At 38.6% G+C, this 22,779-nt stretch overlaps 1 protein-coding gene across 3 annotated transcripts in view; it reads left to right on the top strand.

Moving 5' to 3' along the window:
* lrba (LPS responsive beige-like anchor protein) overlaps positions 1-22,779 on the top strand; it is a 262,968-nt gene that overhangs the window by 98,429 nt on the left and 141,760 nt on the right. For all 3 annotated transcript variants that reach the window (XM_057332760.1, XM_057332761.1, XM_057332759.1), the window contains exons 30-33: positions 6,031-6,215; positions 7,662-7,740; positions 7,939-8,072; positions 9,630-9,691. In XM_057332760.1, coding sequence (XP_057188743.1) covers positions 6,031-6,215; positions 7,662-7,740; positions 7,939-8,072; positions 9,630-9,691 — 460 coding nt within the window. The remainder of the gene's footprint in view (positions 1-6,030; positions 6,216-7,661; positions 7,741-7,938; positions 8,073-9,629; positions 9,692-22,779) is intronic.

Below are 22,779 nucleotides of genomic sequence, written 5' to 3'. Positions count from 1 at the left end.
TATCGATCTTCAATTGGTCACAATTTGATCAACTGAGCTTGCATTTTCAGTCTTCTGGAATTACATGCGTATAAACTAAAGAAGTCAACCAATTGAAAAGTTTAGTGTGACAGGCAGAATTTGGGATGTGTTGCCATGGTTACTTACAAAGACTTTTTAATGTCTTTGTATTAAAATGTCTTTAATTTTTCGTTTGCATCAGTCTATTTCATGTGCTCCTTCTTTTGGTGATACATACACAGTTGATGATACACAGATAAAATAAAATGGTACAAAACCATTTGGATGTATCAAATTCAGCACTTAATATTAATATTTTACACATTTAACCCTAACCCTAATAACAGAGTAATTAATACTATTTTTCACTTTTTAGAATAATAGTAAAGTCATCAAACTAATACAGTGCAAATAGATGAAAATTTTTTTTAGAGAAACCTTGTTCTGCACATTCTGTCCATGCTCTTAACCAGTTTCATTAAGTAGCCACCTGGCATGCATTTCTAACAGTATTAATGAACTTTCCATATATGATTATTTTGGGCTGGATTTGCTTAACTCTGGTCATTTATTAACACCGTGTCCACACATCCAGGCATCCAGTGTGGACAAAATGTAAAATTATAATGGGCTCTAATGCGTTTCTAATGTCTTTTGTCGTGTCGCGTCCGGTGTAGACACGGTGTAAGAAAACAAACAAACAAAAAAAAAAACAACACAAAAAAAAACCCAAAACAAAACAAAAAACTATATAAAATAAAGCAATACAATACAAAATACAAAAAACATTTTTAAGTTTATTCAAAAGTAAATATTTCCTCATTATTAAGACACCTCATGCTGTTCCACGTTGGTATGCTTTTTTTCAGAGAAACAACGGTATCCCAGCTGTGTTTTATGTGGCCTGTTCTACTTTTTTAAACTGGGCCACTGTGTTCTCTTACAGGAACCAGCAGCGTTTTAGTTTCAATGACATGCCAATTTTGAATCGGAATAGTAACACGGATGAGGCTGCAGTGCTGTTGCAGAGAGGAATATATATTTAGGATTCAGTGCATAATTATTTAATTGTTTGTGACATGAAGCACACACGCAACGTGGATGTTTTTTAGCGTTTATTTGTTTATAGCTTTATGATACTACGTCCTTGTACGTAAAATATCTGTACAGTGATTTAGTAATAAAAATCAGCTTATAGGTTTTAAATTGTACTTTTATAAATAAAACCTTATAAAGACCCCAATTATAATTATCTACAAAACAAATTTCAAACATTTCAGATTTTTAAGATATGTAAGACACATTTTCATTCATCTGTTTTGACTTGTACTGTCTATACAGTTTTACTGTACATATAGCCTTTCAGTCTTCACCTAACCACAAAACAGCTAGTTTATCACATGATCTTGAGACGTGACATTATACAGTGGCACACAGTAGCTTCTAGTGAGTTAGGAGCACAACACACCGCCAGCTTTAATCAATCACAAAGTTTGGAGCTGTGAGTGACAGGAGCTTGGAGGCCATTGATTGGTGGGAAGATAGATGCTACCATTATGGAATATTTTCTGTCAGGGAAACCGGGCTCTAATTACACTAACACGCTAAATGGGTTTCTTGTGTTGCGTGAACCGGGCGCTTTTTATGTTAAATCACATTATGCGCAGCATATTTAGCCAAGATCATCAGTCTGATCGTTACGGGGCCGAAGATGAAATAAGAGCTAATGGTTTTTTGACGGAGTGCTTGATTCTGGAGATCTGTTTATTAGGTTGAGAGAGTGCATGGCTTTAGTCTGTTTAACATTACTACACTGAGATTTTCACAAGTCATATTAGAAAACTTAATAATTACAGCTCAAAGTGAAGTAGAATCAAAATTAATAATCATAATTGTCGTAATATTGTTCCTCTGGGCACAGAAGCCTCAATTGACGCAGCATACTATTTATATATAATATGCTTAGTATATAAATTATAATGTAGTTATAGTATAGTTTATATATATATATATATATATATATACTGTATATACAGTATATATACAGTATATATATAATCTCACTTCGGAAGACGTAAACAATGCTGGTCCAGATGAACTTCCTCTTTCATTTTTTAACACTGCACAAACATTTGAACAGAATACAACCAATAGAACATTTAAAAAATGCAAGCATGCACTGCTCAGTGCTCATGTGACGCGATGTGAAACAATCGCTTACCGGACATGCATCTACTCTAATCCAAGATGAGCCTTTTTTAACTTTATTAACAAAATGTGGCCATTGAACGTTAATCAATGAATATGCTCTATCACACACAGTGGTGGAAAGAGTACTGGAAATTTGTACTTAAAGGGGTCATATGGCGCGAATACGTGTTTTTCTGTGTCTTTGGTGTGTTATAAGTTGCCCATGCATGTATTAGACACGTAAAATTGCAACAAATTAAAGTGTCGGAACAAAAGATGCATTCTATCTAAAAGCGAATGCTCACCCAGACCTGCCTGAAACGCCTCGTGTAACCACACCCCCACAAATCTACGTTATTTCGTGGTATGACTTGACTAAGACCGCCCAAATCTATATGCAAGTAAGGTGGGCGTACTTGTAAATCTCATTGTATCGTCGCCGCCGCAGCCATGTCGTGGAGACGCTGTGTGTTTCGTTGCGAAAAGAAAGCCTCTTTGTTTGCTCTTCCAAAAGATGAGACAACTAAAGACGAATGGTTACATTTTATTTACAATACTGTTCCAGCACAGTACAATCCAAATATTCAAGTGTTTTCAGCGCATTTCACATGATTGCTTCGTGAACCTGGGAGAGATCAAGGCCGGCTGTGCATGAAAGCTTATGTTAAAAAGTGGGGCAATTCCAACCATTACAACTTCGCAAGGACAGTCTGGCGCTTCATATTCGCAGCCTGTAAGTATATTTTCATTGTAAAAGACTTTGTTACGGACTAACGCGAGTTGAGTTTGTTGTGTGTTTGTGATCTGCAAATGCAAAAAAAACAACAACATAAGTCCTAATAATCAGTAATTATGTTCCAACTAGAGGCAACAAATGTCGTGTTTATAATGGGGTTTATTGTCTTTTTTTTTGAGTCGCGACAAGACATGGCGTAACACTGGTTGATCACTAACGGCAAATCTATATAACATCGTATATAAAAGGTAAAACAGTTAGCTATAGTTTTGAACTATTTAACATAATATATATTTTAAAAACCTTACCAATCCTTTACATCCGGCTCAAGTCGCGCTGGCAAAGTTGATGTATCGGCTTGATCATCTTCATTTTCCGGATCAGATTCAGGCTCGAATTGATAAGGAAAGTACCGATGACGATTTATCACCTGTCAGTATAATTGCTTTGGAACCTGATGTTCCAAATATGGTAAGAGGCATTACATTTCCATCACATGCTTGCAGTATTCCACCAATCACTATGCACTGGTTAACTGGCCAATCATAGCACACCTTGCTTTTCAGAGCGATGAGCTTTTTTAAAAAATCTGCACATTTCAGAGAGGCGGGGCAAAGAAGAGAACAAACATGCACGGGATGTGGAAAATACAGCGTTTTTGAACCTTAAATCGTGTATACACATTGCATTACATCTAAAACAAACGATAATATTCGTTTTAGCCGTGTCATATCACCCCTTTAAGTACAAGTACTGTTACATTTCTGAAATTGTACTCAATTACAAGTAAAAGTACTGGTGTTAAAAAAGTAATTCAATAAAAGTAAAAATTACTCTTCTCAAAACTACTCTGAGTACTAGTCACTCGTTACTTTTTAGGCGGTGTTATTTAATGAATTATGAATAATTATTAATAATCAAATTTAGAGATATATAGAAAATAGCTACTTTTAACAAAACACATCTTTACCTTACTGATAAAGCATAAAACTGGATACAACTCAAACAAAATAACCATTCAATGTGTTGTTCAGTCTGTCTGTCTATCATGAGCTCAGTTTTCCAGTTTGCTGTACCATTTATGCAATTCCAACACTGTTCAATCATGTGTACTTCGCAGAAATGAATAAATAAGAGCCCCAAATACTGCATGCAAAAAATGCAAAACATTTGTAACCTAAATTGCATTGGATTAGCATTAACAGTCATATCTGAAGAGGAGCTGGCTGATCAATTACTCAACCTCAAGCCATCCAAGATGTATGTGACATTATTTCTTAGGTAGAACAATAAAGATTTTTACCTGGAGTTGTGGTCCATGGTTTTTCATAAAATGCAAGTCCACGGTTCATGCCTTTAAAAATTCAAACTACAGATAGTGGCAACATAAAAGTAGTCCCTGCGGCTTCTTTTGATGTATTAATGTTGTCTCATTTAAGCGAATCGATCGATCTGTGCAAGAAACGTTATTTACAACATTATAACTGGTAATGCACAGTTTGTGAAACTGCTTCGCATGCGTTCCAATCGCATATGTTCCCTACTCACTTATAAGGGCAGAGCACTTGATGTAGAGACTTTGGAGAGAGATGGACAATTTTACCTCATGATATAGCCGTTTGGATGACACTTGTTGAACGGAGTGATGCAGGAACTCAATATTTCTCCATATCTCGGACGAGCCTTCGTATTGTGTCCCTTTACCGCAGTGACTTTCAAGCACGCAAAACCGCCATTTTATACGCGCCCTGCCTGCCGCACATGCTCGTCCTCCTCCATGATTAAACTAAATTGGCGGCAGGTGTCTTGAAATCTGTGTGACGCAAGTTTTCTATGCGCGATTTATTATGCGCGATTACTGATTATTTTCCTTAGCCAATCACATGAAAATTAAACATATAAAGTAGCGATGTCAATGTGAGGAAAAACAGCGCAGTAAAAGTACCGATACAGCACTAAAAATGTACTCAAGTAAAAGAAAAGTACACTGTTTTTAAACTACTTAAAAAAGTACAATTCCTTAAAAAAAAATACTCAATTACAGCAATTTGAGTATTTGTAATTCGTTACTTTACACCACTGATCACATATGAATGTCCTTCCTCATAGCAACATTGAGCGTCCTGGTCCTGGATATCTTGATTGACAGGAGTTTCATCCAATAAACAGTAGCTATCCCATTCCAACAAAAGACCTACCTTTCCGGTTTGACTGATTTGTCGTTGTGTTTTCTGACTTGTCGTTTCGTTTTCTGACTTGTAGTTGTGGTTTCTGACTTATTTTGTTTCCCGAATTCTTGTTGTGTTTTATGGTTTGCTATTTTGTTTTTAGATTTGATATTGCGTTTTCAGATTTGTAATTGTGATTTAGGATTTTTTTTGCTTTTAGATTTGTTCATAGTTTTGCGATTTGTTGTTTTGTTTCGCACTTCATGGCCACCGTACAAACTCGCTGTGTACAGTATAACGCTGATTCAACGAGCCAACTGCACACTTAAAACATTATACGATGATGTATGCCACGTTAATTTAAGAAACCTTTTAAGAAATTGAACGTACTTGCACGCAAAACAAACAATATTCACCTGAAAAGCCGTGAAACACAGATAATACAGCTCCTCTTAGCTCTTATACTGCAACTCTTCAGCGCCTCACTGGGCTGATAACGAAACAGCGCCTCCTTTGAGGCGTCATGCCGCAACTGCAGTTACAAATGACAGTCTGTTGACAGAATACACGCAGTTTTTTTTAAGACACCCGACATAATTTTGGCAAGAGACTGAGGCGGCACGAAATTTGACAGAGGCGGCCGCCTCCAATTTTTCTATGCAGGAAAAACCCTGTGTACTTAACATGGGTTAGGGTTAGAATTAGGGTAGTTCAGAGTACATACTGTACATGTTGAACAGGACTGTAAAATAATGTGCAATTGTTATGTTGGTGGACTTACAAACAGTTGACTGAGGTATAGAAATCTAATAAAGTAGATATTTTTTTGAGAGTTGAGTGAGTAGAGTAGTTCACCATACGAACCATGAAATAACAATTTCAGGTCTGGACACTTGGAGCCATGATGATGATGATGTTTCCATTGTTTTCCTGCAGGAGTGTTGTGGTGGCACCCAAAACAATGGGCAGGACTCTCTCACCAGAAGCAAGCACAGTCTCCGCCTCTGCATCCATCCCATCAGCCTCTGCTACCTCTTCTGCATCATCAGGTGGAACACCAGACAACAGTGTGTCAGTGGTGTCCTCAGGTGAAGCTGTTCCGAGCACAGAGTCTGCCACAGGTATTAGACTTATTGTATATTATTATAATATAATAAAAGTTTATGTTGAAAAAAGCAATTTCAGTTAAAAAATAAACGAATGTACGCCCAAATCATTTCTCAGATCAGATTGGGCCTTTAAACAGGCCAAATTCAGTCTGTAGTCATGTGTTACACCCCGTTTATCACAATCACTGCATATCAGACACAACCAGATCTGAGCTGATAACTCCATTAACCTACACCAGTGTTAACTGGTCAAGGATCATCCAGGACCTTTTTCCTAAAGCTTTTCTTCTCTCTCCTGTTTGATGTTTTTACGATTCAAGGAGTATTCGTGTGCATGTGTGCTCCTGCGTGTGTGAAGGCATTGGTTTAAGCTCCCTTGTGCTTGTCTTGTCTTTGAACTAGAGGACTCCTGGGTCCATATCTCAGGCTTGTAGTTTTAGGCTCGTCTGTGTCTGAATGGTTCTCCTGTGCGTGTCTGTTCGTGTGTGCGTGTGCGTGTGCGTGTGAGGACAGGGGCAGGCCTCAGATGAATAGAGATAAGTTCATTTTCTCCGGCTTGTTTGAAGTGGCTGCTTCTGCGTTCAGGAGTCTCACCGCAGGCGCACATGTTGGTGCTTAAAGAGCTGCTGTCCCTACAGCTCGGAACATTCCACACCACCGCCTGTCATCCTGCCAGAGTTATCCTTGCTCTGAGACCCACTTGTGTGTGTGTAGAGACATTAGTGTATATGTAGATTTACTGTGGTGTGATTATATCCTATGAGAGCGAGTGAACGTGCCAAGACCTTTACTAGACCAAAACATGACACTTGCTCAGAGATTTATTCACATATAATTATACGTACACAGCCACATACAGGGCTAATGAATTTATAGGCTGTTTTATCAAGGGGGGTGGAAGAACTGCTCTAATGCTTATTTTCATTCAGTCAGAACTATAATTCAAGTCTTGTATTGGCTATTTTGCATGACGTCTACAAATAACCTCACCTCACTGTGCTTGGTCAATATTTGATGTGCTAGTTTGAATTATTTTATGTGCTATGTTTTTCTTTATTGTAGCAGTGGGGTGGGTATCACCAAAATGATGTGATTATGTCATGTGCTGCAGTGTAGGATTTGGCCACAGGACAGCAATTTTTTTCTTCTTGCTCGAAGCGTTCTGTATTCGCTCTGCTCCATCTAAACTCCATTAGCCGATTATTGGTTAGAGGAACCGCACGTCAGGCAATCCTGGAGCGAGAGAAACACAAACGCATTCAAAATAGCTGCTCTCTTTTGCGCCGGCTTCCGCTAGATGGAAGAGTTTAATAGAATTATAGATAGATGTAGATTTACGATTGAAAGAACGAGCGAAGTTTATTTAGTGAATCTGTTCTCGTTTTGTTGTATTCTTGTATTGGTCTACATTTGTTTGAAGTTGAGTAATGAGTTGTGTGCTGATTGTGTTCTCTGCAGGAGGAACCTCCACCAGCACCAACCTGCCATCTGTCCCTGCCTTATCCCCAATGACCCAGAGCTCCGCCCCCAGCATGAGGTCACACATCTTCCTTACTGCATTCAACTGATAACTCATCCTGTTATAAACAGCTTATGTATTTATGTAAATATTTGACAGAATTGTGTTTGATAAGATATGTGAAAAATGAATCTTTCTTAAATATAATTATTTCATTTTAATATCGATGCCACACACACGTTTCAGCTTTTTTAACTGTCTGTATGTGTGTTGCAGTATCTCCGAGAGATTGGAGCACGCTCTGGAGAAGGCCGCTCCTTTACTCCGAGAGATTTTCGTGGATTTTGCACCGTTCCTCTCTCGCACACTGTTGGGCAGTCATGGGCAAGAGCTTCTCATCGAGGGCACGAGTGAGCTACTCTTATGATCTCTCACGACATCAATGGAATGTTCTACTTTTAAGTGTGTAATATGTGGTTTAAGGCAGTGCTTCTCAGCTAGTTATGGCCATATCTAGAAGCCTTGCATGAATAGGATATTGAAATTAAACTGAAATCAGAATCAGAAAGAGCTTTATTGCCAAGTATGTTTGCACATACAAGGAATTTGTTTTGGTGACAGGAGCATCCAGAACACAGAAACAGCAACAACAGTACACAGAGACCATAACACAATAGAATACAGTACACAATGATTTAAATAAGGGCCTATGAGTATAAAAAATTAAGAAATACAATACAATAAACATAAGATAAAGATATAAAGAGTAAAGCTATGTATGTATGTAAATATGTACAAGTAAAAAATAAGAATAGACTATTGTAGTACAAGGTATGTGCTATATACAGCAGAATGAATGTAATGCAAATGAAGGGATTATACATCCCAAAATAAATATTCTGTTATGATTTTTTCACCCTCATGTCATTCAAAACCTGTATATGACTGTTTATTTTTGTATACATGTGTCCGTGGTTTTGTGCCCATACAATGGAAGCCAATGGGGGCCAGTGTTGTTTGATAACAAAATGTTCTTCAAAATAAACAAAATAAGGGTTTTGCAGAAGAAAGTAAGTCATACAGGTTTGAAATGACATGAGGGTTTAAAGTTTTTATTTTTGGGTGAGCTATCCCTTTAATGTCACAGATAAAATGTCATAAAAATGACCTACAGCATTGTAAGCTCAACTGGCATATTTGTTTGTAGCCCCATTTCGTTGCATCACAGTACAAAATAAAAAACAAATATGCTAAGTGGCCAAGAACGACACGGTTTGGCAATGAAAAGCGTTCCGGCCAGTCATGAAAACATGTTAAGAGATGTCCCATTATTCACAGCATGTAACAAAAGCGTCCACACCTCCTTTTCTCACCTCTAATCAAATTGAAGCATAAATGTGGCTGAAAGTATCTTTTAACTCACTGATTACAATAGCAGTGTTCTTGAATAAAGGACAGGGTCAAAGGTCAGCACCCTAATAAGAGTGTTTAGGCTGTCCACTGCCACTGTCCACTGCGCTGATTAATAGCCGGAGGCCGACTATAAAAGCTTCCTTCCTTATTTGCTTCCTACCTCTACCTCCAACTTCCTGTTTTGTTTTCACCTCTTTCAATTGTTTCCATTCATTTCCCCTTCTCTTTTTTCTATTTGCATATGTAGGTCCCATCAGCTTAACGCTGTAGCTGAGATCAATAGAACATATGCTCGCCATATTTAGTCTCATGTCATACAAGGCTCAAACATGTATTAGTTTACAGTGGCATCATGTAGGTTCATTAAGGTCATCAATACTCTTGGCCCCTGCAAGATGGTGCAGAATAAGGTCACTCATAAATGTGCACGTGTCAGCAAAGCAGATACAAGGAGATGAATTTATGTTAGAAATGATTCATTATATTTGAGGTCATCATATTTTATCACAGAATTCTGTGGTTGACCAAACGATTGCTCTCTTTCTCTCCCGCAGGTCTGGTGTGTATGAAGTCCAGCAGTTCTGTGGTTGAACTGGTCATGCTGTTGTGCTCTCAGGTCAGTCATCCCTCCATCTCTTCACTAGTTAGTCTCCTTTTATTCTTACTGTTATAAATCTAGCATCGCAGGTGTTATCTGCACACTGCCAGCCTGATTCCTGTCCTACAAAACTAGCAGTATAGACAAAAGTCCAGAAAAAATGGCCCTTTTTAATGCTGTTGATACGAGTTCGAAGGTCAAGGGTCCTGACCCAGTGTAACCGTCTCGATCATATAGCCAGTCAGAGAGGATAATGCAACTTTGATAGCGTTTTTCGATCGATCGCTCTTCCCATCAGGTTTTGTGCCCTGGTGTTTCAGAGACAGGTGAAGGATTGATAGCAGAGCACCGTGTGTGTGTGTGTGTGTGTGTGTGTGTGTGTGCGTGTGTGCGTGTGTGTGTGTGTGTGTGTGTGTGTGTGCGTGTGTGTGCACGCGTGTGTTTATGTATTTAGTTTAGAGATCAAATCTGACTCAATCGGACAAACCCCTTAATTAAACGTCTTTAAAGGGATACTTCACCCAAAAATGAAAATTCTGTCATCATTTACTCACCTTCGAGTTGTTCCAAATCTGTATAAATTTCTTTGTTCTGATGAACACAGAGAAAGATATTTGGAAGAATGCTTATAACCGAACAGTTCTTGAACCCCATTGGGAAACATTACTTTTGTAGATGAACACAAAAGAAGATATTTTGAAGAACGTAGGACAGCAAACAGTTCTGAGGTACTTTTGACTGCCATTGTAATTTTTCCCATCAATGGGGGCTGTTTGGTTACAAACATTCTTCCAAATATCTTTCTATCGATGTGTTTAACCAAACAAATAATTTATACAGCTTTATAACAACTAGAAAGAATTTTCATTTTTGGGTGAACTATCCCCTTAAATAAAAAAATCATAAATGTGGTTTAATTCAAGTTAAACATTTTGTTTTTCTTTTAGCTATAGAGTTATGGTTAGTTTTATATCAAAACAGTACACGTTTATCGTGGGTCCCCATTTAGACCAAACCTTCTTTGGGACATTCTGAAATGTCTGGAAAACTGATTCATAAACAAGGCAGATACTGTTGTTTAAAATGATATCACGTTTTCTTTTAGGTATATGGTTTGAGATCTGTCTGTTGTTGTCGTAGCTATTAAAACAATGGAGGTTTATTTAACCATTTGGTTTGCTTTGTGCATGTGTGCGAAAGTTTGTGCTGTGTGTGTTTGTATGTTAAGAGAGAATCGTGGTGTCATGGTTGACTCTGTTTTGTGTGTGTTTGCTCAAGTATGAGAGCGTTAACATGCATTGCATATGCACACGTTTGAGGGTGTGTGATAGGGGGTAATGTTGGAAGGCATAGGGTGCCCTTAGAGGAGGAGAATCACTGAAGTGTGTGATATTCTGTCACTATACACCCTTACACGTACACACACATTGAGTCTTAGCTGCTACAGGCAGGTAGTGACAGGTAGATGTCCAAAAATTTTGAGACAGTTAAGTCTGAGAATATATTACCAATACATTAAGTACCAAGAGTAATATTTTGAGTAGACTGACATCAGAATTAACCCATGATGCATTTATCTATCATTTTAAAATGGAGGAGTTTGTGGCATTTTAAGTTTACCCAAACGTGTTAAATCCTCTCCACCTTCATTGCTTTTATTTTCAGTAATAAAGCATTTCTCTTCCATTATATTACCCTCGTGGTTCTCTGAAGGCAATCCGGAGAGATCAGGCATCTGACGGGGGGTGTCAGGGGCCGCATATATTTGCAGAAGTGAGGCGTGAGGTGGGGTCCCTCTGTGAACCCAAGCATCCAGAAAAGAGGGAATAAATGACACGCTCTAATGCACCTATTTGTCATATCTGTCACGCTGTTGTGTAATGCTAATCTAATCAAAGGAGAGAATTTGGGTTCTGCCTGCCTCTACTGAAAAAAGCCTCCGGCCCGAAGCCCGTTCCAGCGGTGGCGCGTCGCAGACCCCGCGCTGGAAAGAGAGGGCCGCGTTACCGCTGATTACTTCAATAAATCATCCGGTCTAAATTCGTTCAAAGCTGATGCAAATGTAATTTTATTGTGGGGGGAGAAACACTGCAAAAGGCAGCAAAGCTCAAATGAGGTCTAGAGCTCTGTTTACCCCAAGCTAAATTACACACATTCGCTTTGTAGGGCTGATAATTGTGCTTTTATGAACGTGGAGCGTTTTTTTCCCTTTCTTTTTTGGAAAGAAGAGTTTTAAACAATCATGCACAGGAAGTGCCGCCGTTGTGAACAGGAAGTGAACAAGCCCTTTCGGTGGCAGAACTAGTAATAAGAAAGAGAAAATATTGAAGGATTACTTGTCTTTTGTTTACACTTCCTTCTGATGTAAAGATAGGATCCAGCCGGATACAACAGCAGCGTCTGCACAGATTTTCTAATTAATATCCACGGTACAAGATGGAGTAGGATCGGGTCTAGAGGTCAGAGGTTGGGGTCACAGACTAGTTTTTAATCATTCAGGATAAGACAGCGATTCTTAACTGCAATTTTATTGCACCTCTCTAAAATGAAACCATTTATTCCCAACCCCGGATCAATTTTCATCATCTTCCATAGTCCTTTTGTGGTTTATTGCTTTCCACTTATATGTGTTTTATTGATAGTTATTATATAAAGGTATTTTGGACATCTATGGCTTTTTAATGTGTTATCGAATGCTATTTTTATTCTATTTATTCTCATTTTTGATCTTTCAAGGATTTGCTTGCGAAAGTAACTTAAAATACTGCAAACAATGCCACAATGGCTTTTGTGATCTAAGTTTGACGTCCTATTCATTTTATGTTATTTTGTAGCTGCTAATAATATGGACATATTAGAAATGTATCAAAGTGTGTTTCACTGTTTATCTAATTCCTTTTTCACATCACCCTGCTTTGATACCACTGCCAGATTTTAAGGACCACTATTATGCTCTATGTGAGCAATTCATTTAGCTGCATGTCTGTCCTTATAGTTTTAGAGAGCCAAAAAAACTGATGAGGAGTAAAAATGTTTTACCAAACCTGCTAATAGTGGATAATTTAATAAAACTAATAAAAAATATAAAATATTTTTCACAAAACTTGTTCCCCGCATTTATTATTAAAAACCATTAAAAACAATTATTTAGCTATTTTATTTGTGACAAGCAACAAATAACATCACATACTGAGGTGAGGCAGTCTCCATCTCCATGTTGTTTTGATGGCTGAGGGCCAGATTTACTAAACAGGGCAAAATAGTTCTGCTATACAGTATGAGCGCAATTTCAAATGTCAAAAAAGCGCAGATGGGAGTGGAAATTTCTGCGGGTGGTTTACTAATAAGGCGCGCATTAAAAAACACGGGCGCAATATCTCAAATTAGCGACATTTTTGGGTGTTAAATAAAGCTGCAAATACCAGTAGAATGACGAGCACAAACCTTAGTAAATCATGAAATTAGTGATTCATTTAAATAATCTCCTTCCGTAAAGTTTGCATCTGAAGAGGAAACTCCTACAATGGCATATGCAATAAGATCAGTCGCAAAAACAGCTGTGTCCATGCCTTTTCAAAAGAGACGTTAGTGCAAGCTGTTAGTAAACCTGGCCCCTAATGTGTAGAATTTCCCAAATATTTTGCCACATGGCGTTCTATAAAGAACACTTATAGCAACACTTTGTAGTTTTTTCTTCCCTAAAATAATGTCTATAAAATTATTTCGTGGTAGAGCAACTTTTAACCGGATGAATTATACTGCCGCTGCTACCTGAGTAGCGTCATAGCAGCTACAATCACACTCTGTAAGTTCTGTGTTCGAGTCGGTACACACAGCCCCGCCCATTCCCTGCCTGCGCAAGAGTGCCACATGTTTTCCAAACAACGTTTCAGCATTCGCCGGTTCCTTCAGCTCAGTAAACAAATTCACATGTATTGCGCTGCCCACGGGGAAACTTATGCAGCGACATTATTTACCACACTGGTAACAGACAATTGCGCTTATCAACCACTTGGGGGAACCCGTCAGCAAAAGTTCTATAGTGTTGCTTTAAGATGTCCTTTGTAAACCTTTCAACTGAGATAAAAGATAAGCAAATTGCGACACGTCTTCTTACTTGAATTACATTTAAACAATGCAGTTTCTAATAAAGTCACTCAGAATGTTTTATTTACTCCCCAAAGCCCATTTTACTCTCATTTGGTGTTAATCCTGACCATGCTATCTATTTATGCTCTCCACCATAGAATAATAGAGGATGAGCCTTCAAATGAATAACTGAATGGAGAGGAAGGACCAACATAAAACAACAGCTATCACAGCATCCATACAGGAGATCGCAAGTGATAGAGCTTTAGATTAGGGCCTGCATATTGCATGAGGATGGTCTTCGAGTGTCTTCCTCCTGTAGTTCAAAGTATCCACGTAAAAGCCTTGTGTTCAGCCGACCTAATTCTCTCCGACAAGCCACACACACACCATCTCACTAAGCAAGATATACATGTACCATCTGCTGTTGTGAAGGAGAATATCACTTAAAAAGGTTTCTGTTTTTCAATAAATAATGGTGCTGAGACGTTCTTAAGTTCATGTAGATGTTGTGGATTTGATTGCCTGTCCTACTCAATAGATTTGTATAGAAAAGCAACCCCGTGAAAAGGCCACAGCACTAATTATAATCGCCAGAAGGGCAATTGCTGAACTGGTCTCAGATCAGAGATGCTCCAGAAATCATCTCATCTGTCTGCTTGACAGTGGCCTCCTGATAGCTGTGTGTTTGTCGGATATATATCGGCGCGGGGCAGACGCGTTTCTCTATATCACCCATTACCGCTCAGGCCTTGTGTCAGGTCATCTATTCTTTAGGACATTTATCTTCTGAATGCCTCACACGAGGGACGGGGCGAGAGGGGAAGAAACCGCATCTTCCGCTTGTTTGCGAAAATCCTGCGTTGTTTTTCTTTCTTGTTTGCCTTTAATGATGTAAAAGAGCATAAACACATCGATATGCTGTGACTGATATTACACGCTATAAAAGACACCAATATGAAACATCAGGTATTGGATAATATGGCACACTCTCCATGAACGTTGTAAAATTAACACAATGTGATTTTTTTGGTATAGTGGAGACCTGTTCAAAATTGAGGTTTCTGCTTGATGTTTGCATGAATACTTTGATCATTTGGCATGGTCGTATGGCTCTGATATTGTTGATGATCCTGACCAGGGAGTCTTTAACATAGAGTTAACCTGTTAAACAGATGGGCACCTTCGTCAGTCAATATATACTGGAGACACTGACTTCCCCCTGAGCACTTGGCATTTCTTAACCTCTGACCTTTAAGAAGAGAATGGAGAGTGGCCAGTGGCTCAAGAGTTTAACCCCCTGGAGTCACAATGACTGTGGGATCAATACTCGCGGCGAGCGCTAGAAATGAAGCGGGGGAAAGAGAAATCGATCGGTTGGATGTGCCTTGAAAGCCTCTGCAGTGGCTGTACACTGCATGTTTTCATCATTCTTCAACTGAGCGCTCCACTTGACACAAGGTGTCAAAAAGACACCGGAAGGCCCAGACATAATCTGCAGATAGTTCCACATTTTGATGGGTTTGTAGGACTTGTGACACTAATGAAACCAACTGAGCTTTCTGCACTCACAGGTTCTGTGCAGGCCGAGACATTTGGCCTCAGTTATGAAACACGAGGAGAGCATATTTTTGGGGTAAATTGTTAATAATACAAATTTACATCTTTATTACAACTTCGTATCTGAAGAAAATAGTTACATTGACTATTTTTGTTTGTACAAACAATTTACCCAGAAATCTGAAAGAAAGCAGGATTCCTTTTTTCTACCCGTTACTGCAGGCAAGTGCAGTTTGACCCAACTTCTTATCGAGAGAGATGTTCAGGACAAAAAGACTAAGTTTAGATGCATAAAAGAAATTTAGTCAATATTTAGGAGTACAGTAGGATTTAAATGGCAAGCGTGATCTCACATGAATTCGTAACCCTTTTACAAGGTAGCTCATGCTGTTTTCACACCAAGAGCAAACTATATGCGCGAGTAAATTACATACCAAGTCAATGCAAAAACGATAAAAATAATGCGAATTGGTCTCCGCGATTGGCACAAACACATGATATTCGTCTCAATTGTGTCTTCCGTGCAAGTTAAAAAATATTTTTTGCATCATTCGCACAAATAAAGTACTCCTGCGAGTAATATACAGCAAGGAACGCGACGCTCTGCATTTGGTGTGAACCCACCATAATTCCGAGGTCACACTAGACTTTAAAAATGCGAAATTTCTACGCAGAGCCATGTGTTTATGGGTAGCAAACTGAAGAAAACTTAAAATAAAAACTATTGATAAAACGTTAAAACTTTTTATTTACATTTATTTTTGTTTTCGTTAATAGAAAACTAAATTGTACAAAATTGGGCCGTGTCATACTATTATTATTAGAATTTGGGTCACACCGTGATGTATCGCTGATGTATTATTGGTCACACGCCGTCACGTGATATGAATTCGCAGATTAGAGCTCACCAAACCTTTGTAAATCTGTGAAATGCAATTTTTTTGTGCAGCATCATGTGTTTCCGGTCTAATTCATTCCTATGTGTATGAATGTAAGCCAGTGGAAGGAAACTCATGGTGTGATCATGGAATAATTAGTATAAATTCGCACAGTGGGAATCATACAAACACATACAATTATTCGAAAAAGTAATGCTAAAGCCCTACCTCTAACCTTGCCCCTAAACCTAACCGCCACTGGAATGAAAGCCGATCATACAAAAATGTATGAATGAGATCAAACAAATTCAGACGAATGATCCATCTCGTAAAATAGTTAAGAATTGCTGTGGGATTGTGTTTAAACGTCCTCAAAGGTTACGCACATGCACTTAAAGCCACAAATCTCTCATTTTAATTTCATGGGGTCTTTAACTCATCCATGTTCCATAAAGGTCACTTTTAATTTGGGTTGTCCATACGTGGCAAGTCAAAGGCTTGGGTGAACAACAGACGTGAAGAGGAATGTGGTTGAACCTGAGGTTGAGCCGCCCCCCCCCCCCCATCTCACAGTCGGACCCGGACCCCGCTGAGTGGCATAACACATACTCAAGGTTCAAGCTTAGGCCCGGACCACGTGTTGTCTTTCCTTCTCTCCATATTCCTCCCTCCTCCACCCAAGACATCGCCCCACGAGGGTCTTCGTGCCGGTGGATAACTTTGCTCTCAGCATTCTTTGAACGCAAGACTCCGCGGAGGCCAAGAGAAAACACACTAACACCAACTGGCACTTAATTCTGCCGGCGCCCCGCCGATCCCAGCTATGTGTCCGGAGAGGGGGCTCTTCCTGACAGGAAGTGAGAGGGAGAGGCATTGGGGAACTTTACAACTTGAGTGACTTTTAATTCACTCTCTGACTGCAATATTGTTGGTCATGCAAAACTGGATGGAAAGGAACCCTACTGTGTATTCTCGTGGCAAATAGTTTTGTAAAGAAGCATTGACTGCCTAGGAGTCTTTGATGATCCAATAAATTGCTGTACAGGTTTTTGACGTTTAAATGTAACACAGACAGTATCTTCAAGAATGCCCTGAAACCTTTCTATTAAAGTAATCTCTGGTTCAACGTTCAGTGTTAAAATGGAATCAAAATCATGTCACTGTGAGCATTCTCACCATGTGGCGAACAAAGAATAACCTTAGTTTCTTTAGGAAAGAAAAACAACAAGATTTATGTATGATATTATCATTCCTGTCAAGTTAGATTATTTCAGTCATCACCCTCCCCTTAAACTGTTATTAGAGAAAAAACGCCACAATCACGGTTTTTTATAAATTAGTAGTTTTGAGTAATCTTTTGACACCACTAAGCCTGGCTCATAGTAAGGAAGCTTCTAATCACATAAGTGTGTTTAACCACAATCCTCTGCAGTCGTTAAATGTAGTCAGTGTAAATATTTGCTTCCCTTGTAAAGTCCCTTCGTGCAGAGTGTCCTCACAGAAACACAGGCCTTGTGGGATTGTATGTTTGCTTTGGAAGAGATAACATCTGAGAACACGCACAAGACTTGTAGAGTGTTCAATTCGTCACATCAGTAAATTAAACTGTCTGGATGTGCTGTCAAATGTCATTGTTATTTTACAAGCAGTTGATTGAAATCGACTCGTCTTTCTGGGAGCGTCAACGTTGAACCGCCTTCAAGGGCTTTGGTGAAATTAGTTCTTCACTGTATTCATTTTGCTATTTATTTTGATATGAGTTTATTGCCTCGTTTTGATTTTCTTCATTTTCTAGAATATGATCGATAGATGGATAGATGGATGGATGGTGGATGGAAAGATAGATGGAAAGATAGATGGATAGATGGATGGATGGATGGATGGATGGATGGATGGATGGATGGATGGATGGATGGAAAGATAGATGGAAAGATAGATGGATAGATAGATGGATGGATGGATGGATGGATGGTGGATGGATGGATGGATGGATAGAATATGATGGATGGATGGATGGATGGAAAGATAGATGGATAGATAGACAGACAGACAGAATATGATAGAGAGATAGCTGGATGGATGGATAGATAGATGGAAAGATGGATAGATGGATAAATAGATGGATGGATGGAAAGATAGATGGATGGATGGATAGATGGAAAGATAGATGGATGGATAGATATGATATATGATAAATTATATGTGACCCTGGATCACAAAACCTGTCTTAAGTAGCACGGGAACATTTTTAGTAAAAGACAAAAATACATTGTGTGGGTCAAAATTATCGATTTTTCTTTTATGCCAAAAATCATTAGGATATTAAGTAAAGATCATGTTCCATGAAGATATTTTGTAAATTTCCTACCTTAAATATATAAAAACTTTATTTTTGTGAGTGGATGGTCTGCCACAGTGCCCCTGATTAACAACTTCAAAGGCAATTTTCTCAATATTTAGATTTTTTTGCGCTCTCAGATTCCAGAGTTTTAAACGGTTGTATCTCAGCCAGATATTGTCCTATTTTAACAACTCATACATCAATAGAAAGCTTATTTATTCAGCTTTCAGATTATGTAAAAATCTCAATTTTGAAAAATTGACCCATAAGACTGGTTTTGTTGTCCAGGGTCACTTATATACATTTTACATACATTTCTTTATTAGCCAATCAGTTTATCTTTTTTGTTGAACCGCCTTCAAGGGCTATGGTGAAATTAGTTCTTCACTGTATTCATTTTGCTATTTATTTTGATATGAGTTCATTGCCTCGTTTTGATTTTCTTCATTTTCTAGAATATGATAGATGGATGGATGGATGGATGGATGGATGGTGGATGGATGAATAGAATATGATGGATGGATGGATGGATGGATGGTGGATGGATGAATAGAATATGATGGATGGATGGATGGATGGATGGATGGATGGATGGATGGATGGATGGATGGATGGATGGATGGATGGATGGAAAGATAGATGGATAGATAGACAGACAGACAGACAGATAGAATATCATAGAGAGATAGCTGGATGGATTGATGGATGGATGGATGGAAAGATAGATGGATGGATAGACAGACAGACAGATAGAATATGATAGAGAGATGGATGGATGGATGGAAAGATAGATGGATGGATGGAAAGATAGATGGATGGATGGATGGATGTGATATATGATAAATTATATATACATTTTACATACTTTTCTTTATTAGCCATTCAGGTTATCCTTTTTGTTGAACTGCCTTCAAGGGCTATGGTGAAATTAGTTCTTCACTGTATTCATTTTGCTATTTATTTTGATATGAGTTTATTGCCTCGTTTTGATTTTCTTCATTTTCTAGAATATGATAGATGGATAGATGGATGGATGGAAAGATAGATGGATAGATAGACAGATAGACAGACAGACAGAATATGATAGAGAGATAGCTGGATGGATGGATGGATGGATGGATGGATGGATAGATAGACGGAAAGATGGAAAGATGAATAGATGGATAAATAGATGGATGGATGGATGGAAAGATAGATGGAAAGATAGATGGATGGATGGATAGATGGATAGATAGATGGAAATATAGATGGATGGATGGATGGATGGATAGATGGAAAGATAGATGGATGGATGGATAGATATGATATATGATAAATTATATATACATTTTACATACTTTTCTTTATTAGCCAATCAGTTTATCCTTTTTGTTGAACCGCCTTCAAGGGCTATGGTGAAATTAGTTCTTCACTGTATTCGTTTTGCTATTTATTTTGATATGAGTTTATTGCCTCGTTTTGATTTTCTTCATTTTCTAGAATATGATAGATGGATGGATAGATAGATAGATGGATGGATGGATGGATGGATGGATGGATGGATGGATGGATGGATAGATGGAAAGATAGATGGAAAGATGGATGGATGGATGGATGGATGGGTGAAAGATAGATGGATGGATGGATGGATGGATAGATATGATATATGATAAATTATATATACATTTTACATACTTTTCTTTATTAGCCAATCAGGTTATCCTTTTTGTTGAGCCTTTTTCTGTGTTCATTTCTTTTAGAAACATTGCAGCATTCTTTTTCTCTTTGGAAAGTTCAATGTTTTCTTCTCAGATAGAAATCCACCGACTGTCTTCCTCGTGAGTAACACTACCCTGACATTTTAAATCCAGAATCTCTTGATCAAAGCCCTACAGTAGCCACTTTTCCGCCGTAAATCGCCTGGTGCTCGGTGGACAAGCCGTAACGTAAACTTTTCCCGCTCGTAATGATCTGAAACTGTGCTCTTCCGTGTGACGGATTATTTTTTTGTTTCATCTGAGCCTCAATCCCCCAGCCTGCGCAAAACAAACAAATACTTGTGATTATAACTGATGGGTTGGAAACTGGCGGGCGACTTGTTTATTTTCAGTGAACGAAGCCAAACGCTGTGCACGTTTCCTCGTCCTGCTCTGCTTTGTAGGTCTGCGTTATTTCAGTTGTGTTTTAGTTTGAAGGTAATTGCGTTCCCTTAATCAGCAGTAATTAAGAATGCAGAGCCGCGGTCATTATAATTGCAAAACGAAACAAAAGAATGCCTTATTGGATAAGTTACAAAGAATATCTATAACATTTGTTGTGTTCTCAGAAGGAAAGTATTTTTGCGTTCGTTTAATGGGAATGGGTGGGGGTATATGATTTTTGGTATAGGCCACTCAACATAAATGCTAGTTTTGTTTGCAAATGTGTTCATAATCATATGAATAACACACACGCACACACACACTGCAGTTGCCACTACCACAGCGTAGATCTGTTTTTTTCGTAAGAGCGTTTTTAGTTTAGACTCTACCCAGGGACTCTCTCTCTCTCCCTCTGTGGAATTCCCTTCTTCAGTTTCTATAACATTTACATTCACATTTACATTTAGTCATTTAGCAGACGCTTTTATCCAAAGCGACTTACAGAGAGTTCAGGGAGCAATAAGCGATATGTCATACAGGAGCAATAGGTGCTAATACAAAGTTACTAGTTTCAGCAAAAGCTAGACCAATACCTGTTGAGAGAAAGAGAGAGGGTTAGTGTTTTTATTTTTATTTTTTTATTGTAGTCTTATAGAGTCTTGTTCTTTTTTAAACATTGTTGCACTCTCCTTTCCTTTACTGATTTGGTGTGTAGCTATAGACAGTTTCAGCGGCAACAACATAAACGTTATGTGGCCCAAACTTAACTTCTATGAGATCTCCGTAATTTTTATTTAATTGTATAAGGTAAAATATTATTATAAATTAATATGAATATAAATTTAATATAAAATAAACTGTTACGTTACTAGCCACTAGCCAGACCGGAAGTTAACATTAGGTCAGGCGTGTGCGTCCAATGAAACTGTCTGTATAATAAGTGAGATAATATACCGTCAGCCAGTTATGCCCTCAAAATGAATATATTCAGGATGACACCCCGTGTTGAATGTTGCGCCATCTAGGGAGGATGGCTGCTAGTGCATTCAATGCGGTGCTTTGCTTTTCTTGTTTGATTAGGAAATTATAACTATGGTAGGTCGGTCTAGCTGTGTTAAAAACTGCAATAGCACTATGCAGAGTCGTTCAGGAAAAGCCCATGGTTCTTTCACTTTCGAGTTCTCCATATATCAAACAAAACAAGTAACGGTACATATCAAAACAATGATAGCAGTGGGGTATTATCCTCCCAAGATGGCGGCGCCACTGCAACATGCAACATAAGGCGTGACGTCAGCTTCACATTCTCTATATGTTTGAATTCTTGTAGCGAAAAACCAGCCAAAGTTAGCCATCAAATATGTAAAACACACTGCAAAAAAATCTTCAAGTTATGTATCCAGACACAAGATACCAGACCTGCTGTTTTCTGAAATCCTAATAAAATATATACCTGAACATGTATACCTGAACATCAATGTGTGTTTGACTAGTCTAGACCTCAAGTGAGTGTTCCTGCTATGCAGCCCTTTGTTGTTTTATTGAGACTTGAGGGAAATAGCTCAATTATAAACGTCCTCGATAAAACCATAAGTTGAAGACAGATTCAGGACAGCAGTAACCACAGCGGTTACAGTTACGAGTTTATCTTTACGATACAAACTTTCTCAGCCGCTGTTTGCGTGGCTGATAAAAGTCAAGTCCTATCACAGGACGCAAGCCCCGTGTTGATGATCGGGGTGAGTGGTTTCCGTAGCGACAGGGCAGAGGTTGTTGGGTAGTAGAAACACCTCTCCTAGGTCAGGGTCAGAGTTGAAAGGTCACAAATGGCTGCCTGTATCCTCTCATCAGGTCAGGATGGAAACAGCATTGGATACCATAAAACCCTATCAGGGCCAATCAGAATGACTGGTTGAAATCCAATAACCATCAAGCTTGTCCCCAGCGCCTAGCGCTGATCGTTAAGGCTGTTTGATTGGGGTCATTGCTTCCTTTAATTAAAGAATAATGCTCTTTCCACACCTATCCAACCTTCATTTATCTTTGTAGCTGAAATGCATTGGTCTGTTTTGGAGATGAAGGCCACAGAAGTGTCGTCTTCTAACATTGGTTGATAGC

The sequence above is a fragment of the Triplophysa rosa genome, linkage group LG4 (genome assembly GCF_024868665.1).
Source record: "Triplophysa rosa linkage group LG4, Trosa_1v2, whole genome shotgun sequence".
Taxonomy (NCBI): Eukaryota; Metazoa; Chordata; class Actinopteri; order Cypriniformes; family Nemacheilidae; genus Triplophysa; species Triplophysa rosa.
Note: the sequence above shows the minus strand (reverse complement) of the source record. Positions and strands in the feature narration are given on the sequence as shown.